The sequence below is a fragment of the Oncorhynchus mykiss genome, chromosome 28 (genome assembly GCF_013265735.2).
Source record: "Oncorhynchus mykiss isolate Arlee chromosome 28, USDA_OmykA_1.1, whole genome shotgun sequence".
Classification (NCBI taxonomy): Eukaryota; Metazoa; Chordata; class Actinopteri; order Salmoniformes; family Salmonidae; genus Oncorhynchus; species Oncorhynchus mykiss.
The window spans coordinates 39,076,200-39,099,276 of NC_048592.1; the positions used below are offsets into that span (position 1 = coordinate 39,076,200).

Here is a 23,077-nt window from a genome sequence, read left to right on the forward strand (position 1 = left end):
CAAACACACCGAGACAGTCACGAAGAGGGCACGACAATGCCCTTTCCCTCTCAGGAGACTGAAAGAGATTTGACATGGGTTCCCAGATCCTCAGAAAATATATACAGCTGCACCATCGAGAGCATCCTGACTGGTTGCATCACCGCCTGGTATTCATTTTTTACTTCAGTTTATTTTGTAAATCTTTTACTTAACTCTATTTCTTGAACTGCGTTGTTGGTTAAGTCAGCATTTCACTGTGAGGTCTACCTACATCTGTTGTATTCAGTATTTCACTGTGAGGTCTACCTACACCTGTTGTATTCAGCATTTCACTGTAAGGTCTACCTACACCTGTTGTATTCAGCATTTCACTGTAAGGTCTACTACACCTGTTGTATTCAGCATTTCACTGTGAGGTCTACTACACCTGTTGTATTCAGCATTTCACTGTAAGGTCTACTACACCTGTTGTATTCAGCATTTCACTGTGAGGTCTACTACACCTGTTGTATTCAGCATTTCACTGTAAGGTCTACTACACCTGTTGTATTCAGCATTTCACTGTAAGGTCTACTACACCTGTTGTAAGTCAGCATTTCACTGTAAGGTCTACTACACCTGTTGTATTCAGCATTTCACTGTAAGGTCTACTACACCTGTTGTATTCAGCATTTCACTGTGAGGTCTACCTACACCTGTTGTATTCAGCATTTCACTGTAAGGTCTACTACACCTGTTGTATTCAGCATTTCACTGTAAGGTCTACTACACCTGTTGTAAGTCAGCATTTCACTGTGAGGTCTACTACACCTGTTGTATTCAGCATTTCACTGTAAGGTCTACTACACCTGTTGTATTCAGCATTTCACTGTGAGGTCTACTACACCTGTTGTATTCAGCATTTCACTGTAAGGTCTACTACACCTGTTGTATTCAGCATTTCACTGTAAGGTCTACTACACCTGTTGTATTCAGCATTTCACTGTGAGGTCTACCTACACCTGTTGTATTCAGCATTTCACTGTGAGGTCTACCTACACCTGTTGTATTCAGCATTTCACTGTGAGGTCTACCTACACCTGTTGTATTCAGCATTTCACTGTGAGGTCTACCTACACCTGTTGTATTCAGCATTTCACTGTAAGGTCTACCTACACCTGTTGTATTCAGCATTTCACTGTGAGGTCTACCTACACCTGTTGTATTCAGCATTTCACTGTGAGATCTACTACACCTGTTGTATTCAGCATTTCACTGTGAGGTCTACCTACACCTGTTGTATTCAGCATTTCACTGTGAGGTCTACCTACACCTGTTGTATTCAGCATTTCACTGTGAGGTCTACTACACCTGTTGTATTCAGTATTTCACTGTGAGGTCGACCTACACCTGTTGTATTCAGTATTTCACTGTGAGGTCTACCTACACCTGTTGTATTCAGCATTTCACTGTAAGGTCTACCTACACCTGTTGTATTCAGTATTTCACTGTGAGGTCTACCTACACCTGTTGTATTCAGCATTTCACTGTGAGGTCTACTACACCTGTTGTATTCAGCATTTCACTGTGAGGTCTACCTACACCTGTTGTATTCAGCATTTCACTGTAAGGTCTACTACACCTGTTGTATTCAGCATTTCACTGTGAGGTCTACTACACCTGTTGTATTCAGCATTTCACTGTAAGGTCTACTACACCTGTTGTATTCAGCATTTCACTGTAAGGTCTACTACACCTGTTGTATTCAGCATTTCACTGTAAGGTCTACCTACACCTGTTGTATTCAGTATTTCACTGTGAGGTCTACCTACACCTGTTGTATTCAGCATTTCACTGTGAGGTCTACTACACCTGTTGTATTCAGCATTTCACTGTAAGGTCTACTACACCTGTTGTATTCAACATTTCACTGTAAGGTCTACTACACCTGTTGTATTCAGCATTTCACTGTGAGGTCTACTACACCTGTTGTATTCAGCATTTCACTGTGAGGTCTACTACACCTGTTGTATTCAGTATTTCACTGTGAGGTCTACTACACCTGTTGTATTCAGCATTTCACTGTGAGGTCTACCTACACCTGTTGTATTCAGCATTTCACTGTGAGGTCTACTACACCTGTTGTATTCAGCATTTCACTGTAAGGTCTACTACACCTGTTGTATTCAGCATTTCACTGTGAGGTCTACTACACCTGTTGTATTCAGCATTTCACTGTGAGGTCTACTACACCTGTTGTATTCAGCATTTCACTGTAAGGTCTACTACACCTGTTGTATTAAGCATTTCACTGTAAGGTCTACTACACCTGTTGTATTCAGCATTTCACTGTAAGGTCTACTACACCTGCTGTATTCAGCATTTCACTGTGAGGTCTACTACACCTGTTGTATTCAGCATTTCACTGTAAGGTCTACTACACCTGTTGTATTCAGTATTTCACTGTGAGGTCTACTACACCTGTTGTATTCAGCATTTCACTGTGAGGTCTACCTACACCTGTTGTATTCAGCATTTCACTGTGAGATCTACTACACCTGTTGTATTCAGCATTTCACTGTAAGGTATACTACACCTGTTGTATTCAGCATTTCACTGTAAGGTCTACTACACCTGTTGTATTCAGTATTTCACTGTGAGGTCTACTACACCTGTTGTATTCAGTATTTCACTGTGAGGTCTACTACACCTGTTGTATTCAGCATTTCACTGTAAGGTCTACTACACCTGTTGTATTCAGCATTTCACTGTAAGGTCTACCTAAACCTGTTGTATTCAGCATTTCACTGTGAGGTCTACTACACCTGTTGTATTCAGCATTTCACTGTAAGGTCTACTACACCTGTTGTATTCAGCATTTCACTGTAAGGTCTACTACACCTGTTGTATTCAGCATTTCACTGTGAGGTCTACTACACCTGTTGTATTCAGCATTTCACTGTGAGGTCTACTACACCTGTTGTATTCAGCATTTCACTGTGAGGTCTACTACACCTGTTGTATTCAGCATTTCACTGTAAGGTCTACCTAAACCTGTTGTATTCAGCATTTCACTGTGAGGTCTACTACACCTGTTGTATTCAGCATTTCACTGTAAGGTCTACTACACCTGTTGTATTCAGCATTTCACTGTAAGGTCTACTACACCTGTTGTATTCAGCATTTCACTGTGAGGTCTACTACACCTGTTGTATTCAGCATTTCACTGTGAGGTCTACTACACCTGTTGTATTCAGCATTTCACTGTGAGGTCTACTACACCTGTTGTATTCAGCATTTCACGGTAAGGTCTACTACACCTGTTGTATTCAGCATTTCACTGTAAGGTCTACTACACCTGTTGTATTCAGCATTTCACTGTGAGGTCTACTACACCTGTTGTATTCAGCATTTCACTGTAAGGTCTACCTACACCTGTTGTATTCAGCATTTCACTGTGAGGTCTACTACACCTGTTGTATTCAGCATTTCACTGTGAGGTCTACTACACCTGTTGTATTCAGTATTTCACTGTAAGGTCTACTACACCTGTTGTATTCAGCATTTCACTGTAAGGTCTACCTACACCTGTTGTATTCAGCATTTCACTGTAAGGTCTACTACACCTGTTGTATTCAGCATTTCACTGTGAGGTCTACTACACCTGTTGTATTCAGCATTTCACTGTGAGGTCTACCTACACCTGTTGTATTCAGCATTTCACTGTGAGGTCTAGTACACCTGTTGTATTCAGCATTTCACTGTGAGGTCTACTACACCTGTTGTATTCAGCATTTCACTGTAAGGTCTACTACACCTGTTGTATTCAGTATTTCACTGTGAGGTCTACCTACACCTGTTGTATTCTTCACATGTGACAAATACAATTTTATTTTATTTTATTGGACATACCCGTAACCTATAGATTTGTGTTTGCAAAATAATTTACATATTTATATAGTACAGAACGATATATTGTTATGCTTTCAGAAGTCATGTACGCTTACCAAGAAGATACTGAAAACAAGATATTACAGAGTTGAAGAAAACCAGTAACCTTTATGATGTTGATTAGAACGTTGGGATGCTTCATCCTTCCAGGAAGTATTCTCATTCGCCCTTTGACGTTATACATTCCTGTGCTTTCCATGTATTAGTTGGGAGTCTGAGTCCTTACTTCATAGACACACACACACACACACACACACACACACACACACACACACACACACACTCCCCTCCTCTGTCTTCAATCAGCTGACGGGTCTGCTTATCTTTGTCTCCTCTGTTCCCTTTATATTTCTCTACCTTCACCACTCCTTTCAACTTCTCTATTAAAGCACAGGAGAGATGGAGAGATCACACCTCTTCTCTTCTCTCAAAGTGTTGTTCCATCTTTCATTTAACAGCAGCCTGTCTTGCCTCTTTGTATCTTTACCTCTCTCCCTCTCTCTCTCTCTCTCTCTCTCTCTCTCTCTCTCTCTCTCTCTCTCTCTCTCTCTCTCTCGCTCTCTCTCTCTCTGCCGTGACCTAATTTCCCGAGAACCATTGATTATTGTGTACATTGCCAACACTTGTAGTCATCACACTGATTAATTGTAATAGCTTGATTATTGGATGGTTTATGAGGATTAAAAATTATTTCAACTGGGGGATTTTCATTGCAATTTTGGTCATCAGCCAAATCTAATTGAATTGAAAGCAAACACTGTTGATTTGAACATTTTATAGCAATCGTCACATATTTTGTATGCTCTTGTGGCTCCATTGATACTTGGTTTTCATTTTTGTGGCGTCCCGATTAGAAACAGAATAAGAGAGTCCAGTCCTCTCCCTAGTCTCCTCTCCTCCAGTCCTCTCCCTAGTCTTCTCTCCTCTAGTCCTCTCCCTAGTCTCCTCTCCTCTAGTCCTCTCCCTAGTCCCCTCTCCCTAGTCTCCTCTCCTCCAGTCCTCTCCCTAGTGTCCTCTCCTCCAGTCCTCTCCCTAGTCTCCTCTCCTCCAGTCCTCTCCCTAGTCTCCTCTCCTCCAGTCCTCTCCCTAGTCTCCTCCTCCAGTCCTCTCCCTAGTCTCCTGTCCTCCAGTCCTCTCCCTAGTCTCCTCTCCTCCAGTCCTCTCCCTAGTCTCCTCTCCTCCAGTACTCTCCCTAGCCTCCTCTCCTCCAGTACTCTCCCTAGTCTCCTCTCCTCCAGTACTCTCCCTAGTCTCCTCTCCTCCAGTCCTCTCCCTAGTCTCCTCTCCTCCAGTCCTCTCCCTAGTCTCCTCTCCTCCAGTCCTCTCCCTTGTCTCCTCTCCTCCAGTCCTCTCCCTAGTCTCCTCTCCTCCAGTACTCTCCTCTCCTCCAGTCCTCTCCCTAGTCTCCTCTCCTCCAGTCCTCTCCCTAGTCTCCTCTCCTCCGGTCCTCTCCCTAGTCTCCTCTCCTCCGGTCCTCTCCCTAGTCTCCTCTCCTCCAGTCCTCTCCCTAGTCTCCTCTCCTCCAGTCCTCTCCCTAGTCTCCTGTCCTCCAGTCCTCTCCCTAGTCTCCTCTCCTCCGGTCCTCTCCCTAGTCTCCTCTCCTCCAGTCCTCTCCCTAGTCTTCTCTCCTCCGGTCCTCTCCCTAGTCTCCTCTCCTCCAGTCCTCTCCCTAGTCTCCTCTCCTCCGGTCCTCTCCCTAGTCTCCTCTCCTCCGGTCCTCTCCCTAGTCTCCTCTCCTCCAGTCCTCTCCCTAGTCTTCTCTCCTCCGGTCCTCTCCCTAGTCTCCTCTCCTCCAGTCCTCTCCCTAGTCTCCTCTCCTCCGGTCCTCTCCCTAGTCTCCTCTCCTCCGGTCCTCTCCCTAGTCTCCTCTCCTCCAGTCCTCTCCCTAGTCTCCTCTCCCTAGTCTCCTCCCCTCCGGCCCTCTCCCTAGTCTCCTCTCATCCAGTCTTCTCCCTAGGAACTGTTGGTGTCTCCTGGAGGAGGATCAATTGAGCCCTGGCACCAGCTAATAGGTGGTAAAATGTTGGAGAAATGGACTGAAACTTCAACATGGAAGGGAAATGGATCCCATTACCTTGAGCTCTCGCTGCTAGTCTGCTCGCCTCCTGTAGGGGAGAGGGGAGAGGGAGAGGGACAGTAGGAGGAGAAGAGGAGGGAGATGAGAGAAAGGAGGGTAGAGATGAGAGGGAGGGGAAGAGAGCGAGAACAAAAGAGAGAAAGAAAGGGAGATGGGGGAAAAAGAGCAAAGATAGAGAAATACCCAGAAATAGGAAAGGGATGATATGTCCCATACAGAGAGACTGTCACCGGTAGGTCTGGAGGGATGATAGAGGCTTTGCTTGTTAGAACAAAGGTTACGTTCAAACGAACATGTTTTTTTTCTTCCACCACAGATCCCATGTAATATAAACAATTTGCTTAGGATAATCACACGCACACACACACACACACACACACACACACATATTCCTAATGAGATCCACATTCTTATCTATCGTTTATATATATTTATATATTCCATCTCCCCCACAGAGCCAATCCACGGTCCCAGTAATCTAGAAGTCGTTGACGTCCAATCAAAACAAGTCACTGTTCGCTGGGAGCCTTTCGGCTACAACGTCACGCGTTGCCATAGCTACAACCTGACGGTGCAGTACCGATCCGAAGTGGCGGGGAAGGACGAGACCCGGGAGGAGGTGTGTTACGACACCCTGGGTCGCGACCCCCAGCACACCATCCACAACCTGACCCCCTACACCAACCTGTCAGTCAAACTGGTCCTCAAGAACCCGGAGGGGGTCAAAGAGAGCCCAGAGATGGAGCTGCAGACGGATGAAGATGGTGAGTGTTATAACACCTTAGAATGGTTATAACATGCTTATGACAGGGTTATATGAAGGTGTATAAATACCTCAGAATGGTTATAACATGCTTATGACAGGGTTATATGAAGGTGTATAAATACCTCAGAATGGTTATAACATGCTTATGACAGGGTTATATGAAGGTGTATAAAATGTGTTAAAGAACCCAGAGTGGGGGTCAGAAAGAGACCAGACATGGAGCTACAGACAAAACAGGGACAGTGCAATCAAGTTTTATTCTGAGGTTTAGCTGCAGGCCGAATATCATGTACTAAAATATAAATTATTGATGAATCTTAAAGGGATACTTCAGGATGTTGACAATGAGGCCCTGTATCTACTTCCCCAGAGTCAGATGAACTTGTGGATACCATTTTTATGTCTCTGTGTCCAGTATAAACGAAGTTAGGTGGTTTCGCGAGCCAATGCTAATTTGCGTTAGCACAGTGACTGGATGTCTATGCATTACTCCAGTGGTCCATTACATGTCAGTCTAAAGACTGACTAGACCTGTCTAAAGACCGACTAGACCTGTCTAAAGACTGACTAGACCTGTCTAAAGACCGACTAGACCTGTCAAAAGACTGACTAGACCTGTCGAAAGACTGACTAGACCTGTCGAAAGACTGACTAGAGTCTAAAGACGGACTAGACCTGTCTAAAGACTGACTAGACCTGTCTAAAGACGGACTAGACCTGTCTAAAGACTGACTAGACCTGTCTAAAGACAGACTAGACCTGTCTAAAGATTGACTAGACCTGCCGAAAGACTGACTAGACCTGTCTAAAGACTGACTAGACCTGTCTAAAGACTAATAGTCTAAAGACCGACTAGACCTGTCTAAAGACCGACTAGACCTGTCTAAAGACTGACTAGACCTGTCTAAAGATTGACTAAACCTGTCTAAAGACCGACTAGACCTGTCTAAAGACCTACTAGACCTGTCTAAATACCGACTAGACCTGTCTAAAGACCGACTACACCTGTCTAAAGACCGACTAGACATGTCTAAAGACTGACTAGACCTGTGTAAAGACTGACTAGACCTGTCTAAAGACCGACTAGACCTGTCTAAAGACCGACTAGACCTGTCTAAAGACCGACTAGACCTGTCTAAAGACCGACTAGACCTGTCTAAAGACTGACTAGAACTGTCTAAAGACTGACTAGACCTGTCTAAACACTGACTAGACCTGTCTAAAGACTGACTAGTCCCAGGAATACAGGTATTATCAAAAGAACTAACTAAAGTCTCGGGGAATAGAATTTCGTTTTTTTTTTCATAATAAAAAAAAAAACTTAAATCCAATAACATGGTGAAATGTTTCGTTGATTTCACGTTGCATTCACGTTAGTTGACAACTCAAAAGTAGACGTTGAAATGACGTCTGTGTCACGTGAGATGGTGTACCGACGCACTTGGAGAACGTTCTCTCTACGTGCTTGTTTGGGAAATACCGATGCGACTGGTACAGTCATCGTAATGCTTTAAATTACATCGCAATTAGTGGAAAGAACTAGTGAATCGGAATTCGGACTGCTTCTGAAAAACGCAGCCTTATGCGGGAAACTGGCAGGCCTGTTGAGAGTTGGAATTATAGAGGCACACGGTGTGATGTCAAAATGTGGTTGTGCAACAGCAGTCACTCAATTAGCCCATGTCAACGAAATTCTTCGCGATTGGTCAATTAGTCGAGTTGCCAGCTACGTAAACTTTTAGTAAGCATGGTCGAATTACTGCAAACAATTTATCTCTACCCAATGGCAAAATGAAAAGAATTGCATAAAATGAGTTATAAAATTGGATGTGGGTATGCAGAGCCACAAGCCACTGCTCACTGATTTTTTGGTGTCCCCAACCCCCCCCCCCCCCCCCCCCCCATCAAAGTTGCCCATCCCTGCTCGTTCCAGGGGAGTGCCTCTAAGGAGGGAGGTGTTTCTCATGTGTTTGTTCTGGTCCTGTCCCCCTCAGTACCTGGAGCGGTTCCTCTGGAGTCCATCCAGGGCAGTGCTTATGAAGAGAAGATGATCCTGAAATGGAGAGAACCAGCCCAGACCTACGGAATCATCACTCAGTACGAGGTGAAAAGACGGATTGATTGATTTAATTTGTTTTAGATGACGGCAAATTATTGATGTGAAACAAACAGGTGTCTTGTTTTCCCTCATGTCCCTCATGAAAAAAGTTTTAGACTGATCCAATGAACCATTGTATTTCTGTTAAACATTTTGTTTCAAGGCTGCCCGAATGTGCCTAATTTATTTATTAATAACTTGTCATGAAACAATAGCATGGTATTATTTCACTGTAACAGCTACTGTAAATTGGACAGTGCAGTTAGATTAACAAGAACTTAAGCTTTCTGCCCATGTCAGACATGTCTATGTCCTGGAAAATGTTATTGTTTACTTACAACCTCATGCTAATCGCATTAGCCTACGTTAGCTCAACCGTCCCGTGTTAGGGACACCGATCCCGAAGAAGATTTATCTCTGTCGATATATCATGTCCATACTATAGGTTAACTCTCTATATATCATGTCCATATTATAGGTTAACTATGTCTATATATCATGTCCATACTATAGGTTAACTATGTCTATATATCAGTGCCTTGCGAAAGTATTCGGCCCCCTTGAACTTTGCGACCACATTTTTTGCCACATTTCAGGCTTCAAACATAAAGATATAAAACTGTATTTTTTTGTGAAGAATCAACAACAAGTGGGACACAATCATGAAGTGGAACGACATTTATTGGATATTTCAAACTTTTTTAACAAATCAAAAACTGAAAAATTGGGCGTGCATAATTATTCAGCCCCTTTACTTTCAGTGCAGCAAACTCTCTCCAGAAGTTCAGTGAGGATCTCTGAATGATCCAATGTTGACCTAAATGACTAATGATGATAAATACAATCCACCTGTGTGTAATCAAGTCTCCGTATAAATGCACCTGCACTGTGATAGTCTCAGAGGTCCTTTAAAAGCGCAGAGAGCATCATGAAGAACAAGGAACACAACAGGCAGCTTTAAACATCCCAAGGAGCACTGTGCAAGCGATAATATTGAAATGGAAGGAGTATCAGACCACTGCAAATCTACCAAGACCTGGCCGTCCCTCTAAACTTTCAGCTCATACAAGGAGAAGACTGATCAGAGATGCAGCCAAGAGGCCCATGATCACTCTGGATGAACTGCAGAGATCTACAGCTGAGGTGGGAGACTCTGTCCATAGGACAACAATCAGTCATATATTGCACAAATCTGGCCTTTATGGAAGAGTGGCAAGAAGAAAGCCATTTCTTAAAGATATCCATGAAAAGTGTTGTTTAAAGTTTGCCACAAGCCACCTGGGAGACACACCAAACATGTGGAAGAAGGTGCTCTGGTCAGATGAAACCAAAATTGAACTTTTTGGCAACAATGCAAAACGTTATGTTTGGCGTAAAAGCAACACAGCTCATCACACTGAACACACCATCCCCACTGTCAAACATGGTGGTGGCAGCATCATGGTTTGGGCCTGCTTTTCTTCAGCAGGGACAGGGAAGATGGTTAAAATTGATGGGAAGATGGATGGAGCCAAATACAGGACCATTCTGGAAGAAAACCTGATGGAGTCTGCAAAAGACCTGAGACTGGGACGGAGATTTGTCTTCCAACAAGACAATGATCCAAAACATAAAGCAAAATCTACAATGGAATGGTTCAAAAATAAACATATCCAGGTGTTAGAATGGCCAAGTCAAAGTCCAGACCTGAATCCAATCGAGAATCTGTGGAAAGAACTGAAAACTGCTGTTCACAAATGCTCTCCATCCAACCTCACTGAGCTCGAGCTGTTTTGCAAGGAGGAATGGGAAAAAAGTTCAGTCTCTCGATATGCTAAACTGATAGAGACATACCCCAAGCGACTTACAGCTGTAATCGCAGCAAAAGGTGGCGCTACAAAGTATTAACTTAAGGGGGCTGAATAATTTTGCACGCCTAATTTTTCAGTTTTGGATTTGTTAAAAAAGTTTGAAATATCCAATAAATGTCGTTCCACTTCATGATTGTGTCCCACTTGTTGTTGATTCTTCACAAAAAAATACAGTTTTATATCTTTATGTTTGAAGCCTGAAATGTGGCAAAAGGTCGCAAAGTTCAAGGGGGCCGAATACTTTCGCAAGGCACTGTATATCCACAGTAAAACGAGTCCTATATCGACATAACCTGAAAGGCCGCTCATCAAGGAAGAAGCCCTCTGCTCCAAAACCGCCATAAAAAAGCCAGACTACGGTTTGCAACTGCACATGGGGACAAAGATCATACTTTTTTAGAAATGTCCTCTGGTCTGATTAATCAAAAATAGAACTGATTGGCCATAATGACCATCGTTATGTTTGGAGGAAAAAGGGGGAGGCTTGCAAGCCGAAGAATACCATCCCGACTGTGAAACACGGGGGTGGCAGCATCATGTTGTGGGGGTGCTTTTCTGCAGGAGGGACTGGTGCACTTCACAAAATAGATGGCATCATGAGAAGGGAAAATTATGTGGGTATATTGAAGCAACATCTCAAGACATCAATCGGGAAGTTAAAGCATGCTTGCAAATGGGTCTTCCAAATGTACAATGACCCCAAGAAAACTTCCAAAGTTGTGGCAAAATGGCTTAAGGACAACAAACTCAAGGTATTGGAGTGGCCATCACAAAGCCCTCAAACCGATAGAAAATGTGTGGTCAGAACTGAAAAAGCGTGTGCGAGCAAGGAGGCCTGCAAACGTGACTAAGTTACACCAGCTCTGTCAGGAGGAATGGGCCAAAATTCACCCAACTTATTGTGGGAAGCTTGTGGAAGGCTACCCGAAACATTTGACCCAAGTTAAAGAATTTAAAGGCAATGCTACCAAATGCTAATTGAGTGTATGTAAACTTCTGACCCAGTGGGAATGTGTTGAAAGAATTCAAAGCTGAAATAAATCATTCTATCTACTATTATTCTGACATTTCACATTCTTAAAATAAAGTGGTGATCCTAACTGACCTAAGATAGGGAATTTTTACTGGGATTAAATGTCAGGAATTGTGAAAAACTGAGTTTAAATGCATTTGGCTAAGGCGTATGTAAACTTCCGACTTCAACTTTATAATGATAACTATAGGCTATATAACTTTAATGATAACTATAGTCTATATAACTATAATGCTAACTATATGCTATATTACTTTGATGCTAACTATAGGCTATATAGCTATAATGATAACTATATGCTATATAGCTATAATGCTAACCAAAGGCTATATAACTTTAATGATAACTGTAGGCTATATAACTATAATGATAACTATAGTATATATAACTGTAATGCTAACTATAGGCTATATAACTATAATTCTAACTATAGGTTATATAACTTCCGTGATAACTATAGGCTATGTACCTATAACTATAACTGTAGGCTATATACCTATAGTGATAACTAAAGTGCTATATAGCTATGATGCTAACTGTAGGCTATATAGCTATAATGCTAACTATAGGCTATATATATTTAAGACAACTATAGGCTATATACCTATAACGATAACTATATGCTATATACCTATAGCGATAACTACAGGCTATATAGCTATAATGCTAACTATAGGCTATATAGCTATAATAATAACTATAGGCTATATAACTTTAGGCTATATGACTTTAATGATAAACTATAATGATAACTCTAGGCTACATAACGATAATGATAACTATAGGCTTTATAACTTTAATGATAACTATAGTCTATATAACTATACTGATAACTATAGGCTATATAACTTTAATGATAACTGTAGGCTATATAACTATAATGCTAACTATAGGCTATATAACTATAATGCTAACTATATATATTTAATGATAACTATAGGCTATATAACTTTAATGATAACTGTAGGCTATATAACTATAATGCTAACTATAGGCTATATAACTATAATGCTAACTATATATATTTAATGATAACTATAGGCTATATAACTTTAATGATAACTGTAGGCTATATAACTATACTGATAACTATAGGTTATATAACTTTAATGATAACTGTAGGCTATATAACTATAATGCTAACTATAGGCTATATAACTATAATGCTAACTATAGGCTATATAACTATAATGCTAACTATATATATTTAATGATAACTATAGGCTATATAACTTTAATGATAACTGTAGGCTATATAACTATACAACATTTGTGAGCATCCACACTAGAGGAAAGTTTATCTTTCTACAGTCCTACACCTGTCAATCAACTGTTCAACTCATCATATTACCCGTATTTATGTAATACCATCCCGAAATATCTATGGTAAAAATGTACAGGTGTAGGATCCTAATTTGATCACCCTGTTGCAGGAGAACTTTCCTGCAATTCAGGAAATGTAAAACGTGTAGTGTATTTTCACTTTGAAATTTCAGACTTGGTTTTCCCTTAAGAAAAATGTATCAACCCCACCAAAAAAGGCCATTAATTATAATCCACATAATAATTTAGCTAATTTCCTGTTGCTGCAGGAATATTATTTCTGCAGTAGCAAACTGGCTCAAATGAAGGTCCAACATCTGTAGCAGCCTATAGTATTGACAAAGCAAGCATGAGCAATCACTGCTATCACTATAATAACTGCAATACTGTATAGAACATAATTATAAAGCTTCTCATTCTGTATCATTTACTTGTCCAATCAACACAGACATGAGTTAATGTCCAGCACCCTAACAAAAGCTCAATTTACATTTTCCCAGCTAGGAAACAGTATAAGCAGTCATGTGCACAATTAATCACTTTCTGGTTTCCTTCCCTTCTGTCGTCACGTCAGTGTCATTTTAATCTCTCTCTCTCTCTCTCTCTCTCTCTCTCTCTCTCTCTCTCTCTCTCTCTCTCCTCTCTCTCTCTCTCTCTCTCTCTCTCTCTCTCTCTCTCCTCTCTCCTCTCTCTTCTCTCTCTCTCCTCTCTCTCTCTCTCTCTCTCTCTCTCTCTCCACTCTCTCCTCTCTCTTCTCCACTCTATCTATCTCTCTCTCTTCTCTCTATTTTATAGGATTTGGCATCACAGCAGACTCATTCCACCAGACAAAGACCAAATAACACACACACACACACATACACACACACACACACACACACACACACACACACACACAAGCCAGACTCATTCCACACGCAGACAAAGACAAAATGAGAAGAAGCCTCCAAGCATTTCAGAAACTTGATGGACACAAATTATGCAGCACTCCAAACTGATCCTTTGTGAATTGAAATTGGAATTATAATGAATGTTTTTCTACTATGGGGAGGAAGCAGGAGTGGTGTCTTAAAGTGGGCTTTTATACATTATGATACTGGATAAACAACTAGACTACAGGAAGTAAACGGCGATGATACTGGATAAAAAAACTAGACTACAGGAAGTAAATGGTGATGATACTAGATAAACAACTAGACTACAGGAAGTAAACGGTGATGATACTGGATAAACAACTAGACTACAGGAAGTAAACGGTGATGATACTGGATAAACAAAATAGACTACAGGAAGTAAACGGTGATGATACTGGATAAACAACTAAACTACAGGAAGTAAACGGCGATGATACTGGATAAACAACTAGACTACAGGAAGTAAACGGTGATGGTACTAGTTAACCAACTAGACTACAGGAAGTAAACGGTGATGATACTGGATAAACAACTAGACTACAGGAAGTAAACGGTGATGATACTGGATAAACAACTAGACTACAGGAAGTAAACGGCGATGATACTAGATAAACAACTAGACTACAGGAAGTAAACGGTGATGATACTAGATAAACAACTAGACTACAGGAAGTAAACAGTGATGATACTGGATAAACAACTAGACTACAGGAAGTAAACGGTGATGATATTAGATAAACAACTAGACTACAGGAAGTAAACGGTGATGGTACTAGATAAACAACTAGACTACAGGAAGTAAACGGTGATGATACTAGATAAACAACTAGACTACAGGAAGTAAACGGTGATGATACTAGATAAACAACTAGACTACAGGAAGTAAACGGTGATGAAACTGGATAAACAACTAGACTACAGGAAGTAAACAGTGATGATACTAGATAAACAACTAGACTACAGGAAGTAAACGGTGATGATACTAGATAAACAACTAGACTACAGGAAGTAAACGGTGATGATTATGGATAAACAACTAGACTACAGGAAGTAAACGGCGATGATACTGGATAAACAACTAGACTACAGGAAGTAAACAGTGATGATACTAGATAAACAACTAGACTACAGGAAGTAAACGGTGATGATACTAGATAAACAACTAGACTACAGGAAGTAAACGGTGATGATTATGGATAAACAACTAGACTACAGGAAGTAAACGGCGATGATACTGGATAAACAACTAGACTACAGGAAGTAAACGGTGATGGTACTAGTTAACCAACTAGACTACAGGAAGTAAACGGTGATGATACTGGATAAACAACTAGACTACAGGAAGTAAACGGTGATGATACTGGATAAACAACTAGACTACAGGAAGTAAACGGCGATGATACTAGATAAACAACTAGACTACAGGAAGTAAACGGTGATGATACTAGATAAACAACTAGACTACAGGAAGTAAACAGTGATGATACTGGATAAACAACTAGACTACAGGAAGTAAACGGTGATGATATTAGATAAACAACTAGACTACAGGAAGTAAACGGTGATGGTACTAGATAAACAACTAGACTACAGGAAGTAAACGGTGATGATACTAGATAAACAACTAGACTACAGGAAGTAAACGGTGATGATACTAGATAAACAACTAGACTACAGGAAGTAAACGGTGATGAAACTGGATAAACAACTAGACTACAGGAAGTAAACAGTGATGATACTAGATAAACAACTAGACTACAGGAAGTAAACGGTGATGATACTAGATAAACAACTAGACTACAGGAAGTAAACGGTGATGATTATGGATAAACAACTAGACTACAGGAAGTAAACGGCGATGATACTGGATAAACAACTAGACTACAGAATGTAAACGGTGATGGTACTAGTTAACCAACTAGACTACAGGAAGTAAACGGTGATGATACTGGATAAACAACTAGACTACAGGAAGTAAACGGTGATGATACTGGATAAACAACTAGACTACAGGAAGTAAACGGCGATGATACTAGATAAACAACTAGACTACAGGAAGTAAACGGTGATGATACTAGATAAACAACTAGACTACAGGAAGTAAACAGTGATGATACTGGATAAACAACTAGACTACAGGAAGTAAACGGTGATGATATTAGATAAACAACTAGACTACAGGAAGTAAACGGTGATGGTACTAGATAAACAACTAGACTACAGGAAGTAAACGGTGATGATACTAGATAAACAACTAGACTACAGGAAGTAAACGGTGATGATACTAGATAAACAACTAGACTACAGGAAGTAAACGGTGATGAAACTGGATAAACAACTAGACTACAGGAAGTAAACAGTGATGATACTAGATAAACAACTAGACTACAGGAAGTAAACGGTGATGATACTGGATAAACAACTAGACTACAGGAAGTAAACGGTGATGATACTAGATAAACAACTAGACTACAGGAAGTAAACGGTGATGATACTAGATAAACAACTAGACTACAGGAAGTAAACGGTGATTATACTAGATAAACAACTAGACTACAGGAAGTAAACAGTGATGATACTGGATAAACAACTAGACTACAGGAAGTAAACGGTGATGATACTGGATAAACAACTAGACTACAGGAAGTAAATGGTGATGATACTGGATAAACAACTAAACTACAGGAAGTAAACGGTGATGATACTAGATAAACAACTAGACTACAGGAAGTAAACGGTGATGAAACTGGATAAACAACTAGACTACAGAATGTAAACGGTGATGGTACTAGTTAACCAACTAGACTACAGGAAGTAAACGGTGATGATACTGGATAAACAACTAGACTACAGGAAGTAAACGGTGATGATACTGGATAAACAACTAGACTACAGGAAGTAAACGGCGATGATACTAGATAAACAACTAGACTACAGGAAGTAAACGGTGATGATACTAGATAAACAACTAGACTACAGGAAGTAAACAGTGATGATACTGGATAAACAACTAGACTACAGGAAGTAAACGGTGATGATATTAGATAAACAACTAGACTACAGGAAGTAAACGGTGATGGTACTAGATAAACAACTAGACTACAGGAAGTAAACGGTGATGATACTAGATAAACAACTAGACTACAGGAAGTAAACGGTGATGATACTAGATAAACAACTAGACTACAGGAAGTAAACGGTGATGAAACTGGATAAACAACTAGACTACAGGAAGTAAACAGTGATGATACTAGATAAACAACTAGACTACAGGAAGTAAACGGTGATGATACTGGATAAACAACTAGACTACAGGAAGTAAACGGTGATGATACTAGATAAACAACTAGACTACAGGAAGTAAACGGTGATGATACTAGATAAACAACTAGACTACAGGAAGTAAACGGTGATTATACTAGATAAACAACTAGACTACAGGAAGTAAACAGTGATGATACTGGATAAACAACTAGACTACAGGAAGTAAACGGTGATGATACTGGATAAACAACTAGACTACAGGAAGTAAATGGTGATGATACTGGATAAACAACTAAACTACAGGAAGTAAACGGTGATGATACTAGATAAACAACTAGACTACAGGAAGTAAACGGTGATGAAACTGGATAAACAACTAGACTACAGGAAGTAAACGGCGATGATACTGGATAAACAACTAGACTACAGGAAGTAAACGGCGATGATACTGGATAAACAACTAGACTACAGGAAGTAAACGGTGATGGTACTAGTTAACCAACTAGACTACAGGAAGTAAACGGTGATGATACTGGATAAACAACTAGACTACAGGAAGTAAACGGTGATGATACTGGATAAACAACTAGACTACAGGAAGTAAACGGCGATGATACTAGATAAACAACTAGACTACAGGAAGTAAACGGTGATGATACTAGATAAACAACTAGACTACAGGAAGTAAACAGTGATGATACTGGATAAACAACTAGACTACAGGAAGTAAACGGTGATGATATTAGATAAACAACTAGACTACAGGAAGTAAACGGTGATGGTACTAGATAAACAACTAGACTACAGGAAGTAAACGGTGATGATACTAGATAAACAACTAGACTACAGGAAGTAAACGGTGATGATACTAGATAAACAACTAGACTACAGGAAGTAAACGGTGATGAAACTGGATAAACAACTAGACTACAGGAAGTAAACAGTGATGATACTAGATAAACAACTAGACTACAGGAAGTAAACGGTGATGATACTAGATAAACAACTAGACTACAGGAAGTAAACGGTGATGATTATGGATAAACAACTAGACTACAGGAAGTAAACGGCGATGATACTGGATAAACAACTAGACTACAGGAAGTAAACGGTGATGGTACTAGTTAACCAACTAGACTACAGGAAGTAAACGGTGATGATACTGGATAAACAACTAGACTACAGGAAGTAAACGGTGATGATACTGGATAAACAACTAGACTACAGGAAGTAAACGGCGATGATACTAGATAAACAACTAGACTACAGGAAGTAAACGGTGATGATACTAGATAAACAACTAGACTACAGGAAGTAAACAGTGATGATACTGGATAAACAACTAGACTACAGGAAGTAAACGGTGATGATATTAGATAAACAACTAGACTACAGGAAGTAAACAGTGATGGTACTAGATAAACAACTAGACTACAGGAAGTAAACGGTGATGATACTAGATAAACAACTAGACTACAGGAAGTAAACGGTGATGATACTAGATAAACAACTAGACTACAGGAAGTAAACGGTGATGAAACTGGATAAACAACTAGACTACAGGAAGTAAACAGTGATGATACTAGATAAACAACTAGACTACAGGAAGTAAACGGTGATGATACTGGATAAACAACTAGACTACAGGAAGTAAACGGTGATGATACTAGATAAACAACTAGACTACAGGAAGTAAACGGTGATGATACTAGATAAACAACTAGACTACAGGAAGTAAACGGTGATTATACTAGATAAACAACTAGACTACAGGAAGTAAACAGTGATGATACTGGATAAACAACTAGACTACAGGAAGTAAACGGTGATGATACTGGATAAACAACTAGACTACAGGAAGTAAACGGTGATGATACTGGATAAACAACTAAACTACAGGAAGTAAACGGTGATGATACTAGATAAACAACTAGACTACAGGAAGTAAACGGTGATGAAACTGGATAAACAACTAGACTACAGGAAGTAAACGGCGATGATACTGGATAAACAACTAGACTACAGGAAGTAAACGGCGATGATACTGGATAAACAACTAGACTACAGGAAGTAAACGGTGATGATACTAGATAAACAACTAGACTACAGGAACTAAACGGTGATGATACTGGATAAACAACCAGACTACAGGAAGTAAACGTGATGATACTGGATAAATAAACAACAGGTTCTGTCTTGCTACCCTTTGCAATGTAAATTATATGACATGTATATTTTTACACCTTGTCCACAAGGTTCAAACCTCTTGACAAGATTGCTTGTGTAGTTGACACTGTCTTTAGAACAGTTTGGGATGGCAGAGTAGCCTCGTGGTTAGAGCGTTGGACTAGTAACCAAAAGGTAACAAAATCGAAGGTGAAAATCTGTCGGTCTGCCCCTGTTCCTAAGTCCGTCATTGTAAATAAGAATTTGTTCTTAACTGACTTGCCTAGTAAGATAAAGGTAAATAGTTTTTTTTTTTAAAGGTGACAATGCCAATCTCATTGTCCACAGATCTTCTACAAGCAGATTGCAGTCTCTCCATGTGCATATACAGTACACTGTCGAGGTATAGAAACAGACCAAAATAACTATCATATTCCCCCTGTCTATTTGTCTCTGTCGGTCTGTGTCTCTGTCGGTCTGTCTGTCTGTATGTCTGTCTGTGTCTCTGTCGGTCTGTCTATCTTGTCTGTCTGTCGGTATGTCTCCAGATCTCCTACAAGACAGTGAGTTCCTTTGACCCAGAGCTGGATCTGTCCAACCAGAGTGGGAAGGTCCTGAAACACAGCAATGAGACCAGCCACATCTTCCTGGGGCTGTACCCAGGATCCACGTACTCATTCACCCTCCGAGCCTCCACCACCAAGGGATATGGTCCATCAGTCATCACACAGTTCACCACCAAGATATCAGGTCAGTCCCTAGCTCCTAGTCCCTAGACACCTAGCTCCTAAACACCTAGTCCCTAGACTCCTAGACACCTAGTCCCTAGACACCTAGCTCCTAAACACCTAGTCCCTAGACTCCTAGACACCTAGTCCCTAGACACCTAGCTCCTCCACCACCAAGATATCAGGTCAGTCCCTAGCTCCTAGTCCCTAGACACCTAGCTCCTGAAACACCTAGTCCCTAGACTCCTAGACACCTAGTCCCTAGACACCTAGCTCCTAGTCCCTAGACACCTAGCTCCTGAAACACCTAGCTTCTAGACATCTAGTCCCTAAACACCTAGTTCCTGAAACACCTAGCTTCTAGACATCTAGTCCCTAAACACCTAGTTCCTGAAACACCTAGCTTCTAGACATCTAGTCCCTAGACACCTAGCTCCTGAAACACCTAGCTTCTAGACATCTAGTCCCTAAACACCTAGCTTCTAGACATCTAGTCCCTAAACACCTAGCTTCTAGACATCTAGTCCCTAAACACCTAGCTTCTAGACATCTAGTCCCTAAACACCTAGCTTCTAGACATCTAGTCCCTAAACACCTAGCTTCTAGACATCTAGTCCCTAAACACCTAGCTTCTAGACATCTAGTCCCTAAACACCTAGCTTCTAGACATCTAGTCCCTAAACACCTAGTTCCTAGACACCTAGCTCCTATACACCTAGTCCCTAGACACCTAGCTCCTAGACACCTAGCTTCTAGACATCTAGTCCCTAAACACCTAGTTCCTAGACACCTAGCTCCTATACACCTAGTCCCTAGACACCTAGCTCCTAGACACCTATCCCCTAGACACCTAGTCCCTAGATATCTAGTCCCTAGCTCCTAGACACCTAGACACCTTGCTCCTAGACACCTATTCCCTAGACACCTAGACACCTAGTCCCTAGACACCTAGCTCCTAGACACCTAGTCCCTAGACACCTAGTCCCTAGACACCTAGCTCCTAGACACCTAGTCCCTAGACTCCTAGAAACCTAGTCCCTAGACACCTAGCTCCTAGACACCTAGACACCTAGTCCCTAGACACCTAGTCCCTAGACACCTAGCTCCTAGACACCTAGAGACCTAGACACTTAGTCCCGAGACACCTAGACACCAAGCCCCTAGACACCTATCCCCTAGAGACCTAGTCCCTAGACACCTAGCTCCTAGACACCTAGAGACCTAGACACCTAGCCCCTAGACACCTATACCCTAGAGACCTAGACACCTATCCCCTAGAGACCTAGTCCCTAAACACTTATCTCCTAGACACCTAAGCTCCTAGACACCTAGCTCCTAGACACCTAGCTCCTAGACACCTAGACACCTATTCCCTAGACACCTAGCTCCTAGACACCTAGCTCCTAGACACCTAGCTCCTAGACACCTAGTCCCTAGACACCTAGCTCCTAGACACCTAGACACCTAGTCCCTAGACACCTTCCTCCTTGACACCTAGCCCCTAGACACCTAGCCCCTAGACACCTAGTCCCTAGACACCTAGACACCTAGCCCAAGACACCTAGCCCCTAGAGTCCTAGACACCTATCCCCTAGAGACCTAGTCCCTAGACACTTAGCTCCTAGACACCTAGCTCCTAGACACCTAGACACCTAGCTCCTAGACACCTAGCTCCTAGACACCTAGACACCTAGTCCATAGAGACCTAGCTCCCAGACACCTAGCTCCTAGACACTTAGCTCCTAGACACCTAGACATCTATCCCCTAGAGACCTAGCTCCAAGCCTCTTAGCACCTAGACACCTAGTCCCTAGACACCTAGCCCCTAGACACCTAGCTCCTAGACACCTTGTCCCTAGACACCTAGTCCCTAGACACCTAGCTCCTAGACACCTAGCACCTAGACACCTAGCTCTTAGGTTCCTAGCCCCTAGACACCTGGCCCCTAGACACCTAGCCCCTAGACAACTAGACACCTAGCCCCTAGACACCTAGCTCCGAGGTACCTTTCTCCTAGACACCTAGCTCCTAGACACCTAGGCCGTAATCCCAGGAGACTGATGTTCATGTTGTCCTTTCAGCTCCCTCCATGCCAGCTTATGACCAGGAGACATCTCTGAACCAGACAGACAGCACAGTGACTGTCCTGCTGAAACCTGCACAGAGCCGAGGGGCACCTGTCAGGTAGGATGGCACACACACACACACACACACACACACACACACGCACACACACATACACACACACACACTCTGCCAAGTAGAGAGAGCACTGTTGTACTCAGCCAAATCAATTCTAGTAATTCATTAAATAATTGTAAATTTACTCTGACATGTCGAGAACCATACTTTAACAAAGACTGTTCTACACATTTTAATTACTAACACCTAATTATAATTAATACAACAGCGTGAATCATACACACACACACACACACACACACACATGAATCAAACGCTGTCTTTAATTAGCATGCTGGGTTAGTCCTTAATTTACCGCTAGAACCCAGCACTCACTCCTTCTGCACAGAACAAATACTCTAACTGTAGTTCCTTCTTTGGAGATCAGAACTTATGGTTTGGGTCTCATGGTTCACTTTGTTAACGGTTAGTCAGAGTATGATTGGATGCTAATGCAGTGAATACTGTTTGCTAATTAATCTAACAGGGGGGATAGCGAGATTTCAATAGCGAGATTTCACTGTGTTCACCACTAGAGAAAGGACTGGTGTTTTGGGGACAAAATTATGAGTGTGAGTATGAATGAATAGTTTGTGATATCTAGGCTCTTTGGGGACGCATCTACCCTAACCTTAATCCCTACCCTAACCCTTACCTTAACCCCTAACCTAACCTTAACCCCTAACCTAACTCTAACCTTAACCCTACCCTACCCTAACCTTAACTCCTAACCCTACCCTAACCTTAACCCCTACCCTTACCATG

General features: G+C 41.4%; 1 protein-coding gene across 1 annotated transcript in view; it reads left to right on the top strand.

Annotated features, from left to right (window-relative positions):
* Positions 1–23,077, top strand: part of LOC118944840 (receptor-type tyrosine-protein phosphatase mu-like) — a 543,829-nt gene that overhangs the window by 286,705 nt on the left and 234,047 nt on the right. The window contains exons 9-12 of the mRNA XM_036966400.1: positions 6,445–6,753; positions 8,750–8,859; positions 19,952–20,153; positions 22,213–22,315. Of these exons, the coding sequence (XP_036822295.1) occupies positions 6,445–6,753; positions 8,750–8,859; positions 19,952–20,153; positions 22,213–22,315 (724 nt within the window). The remainder of the gene's footprint in view (positions 1–6,444; positions 6,754–8,749; positions 8,860–19,951; positions 20,154–22,212; positions 22,316–23,077) is intronic.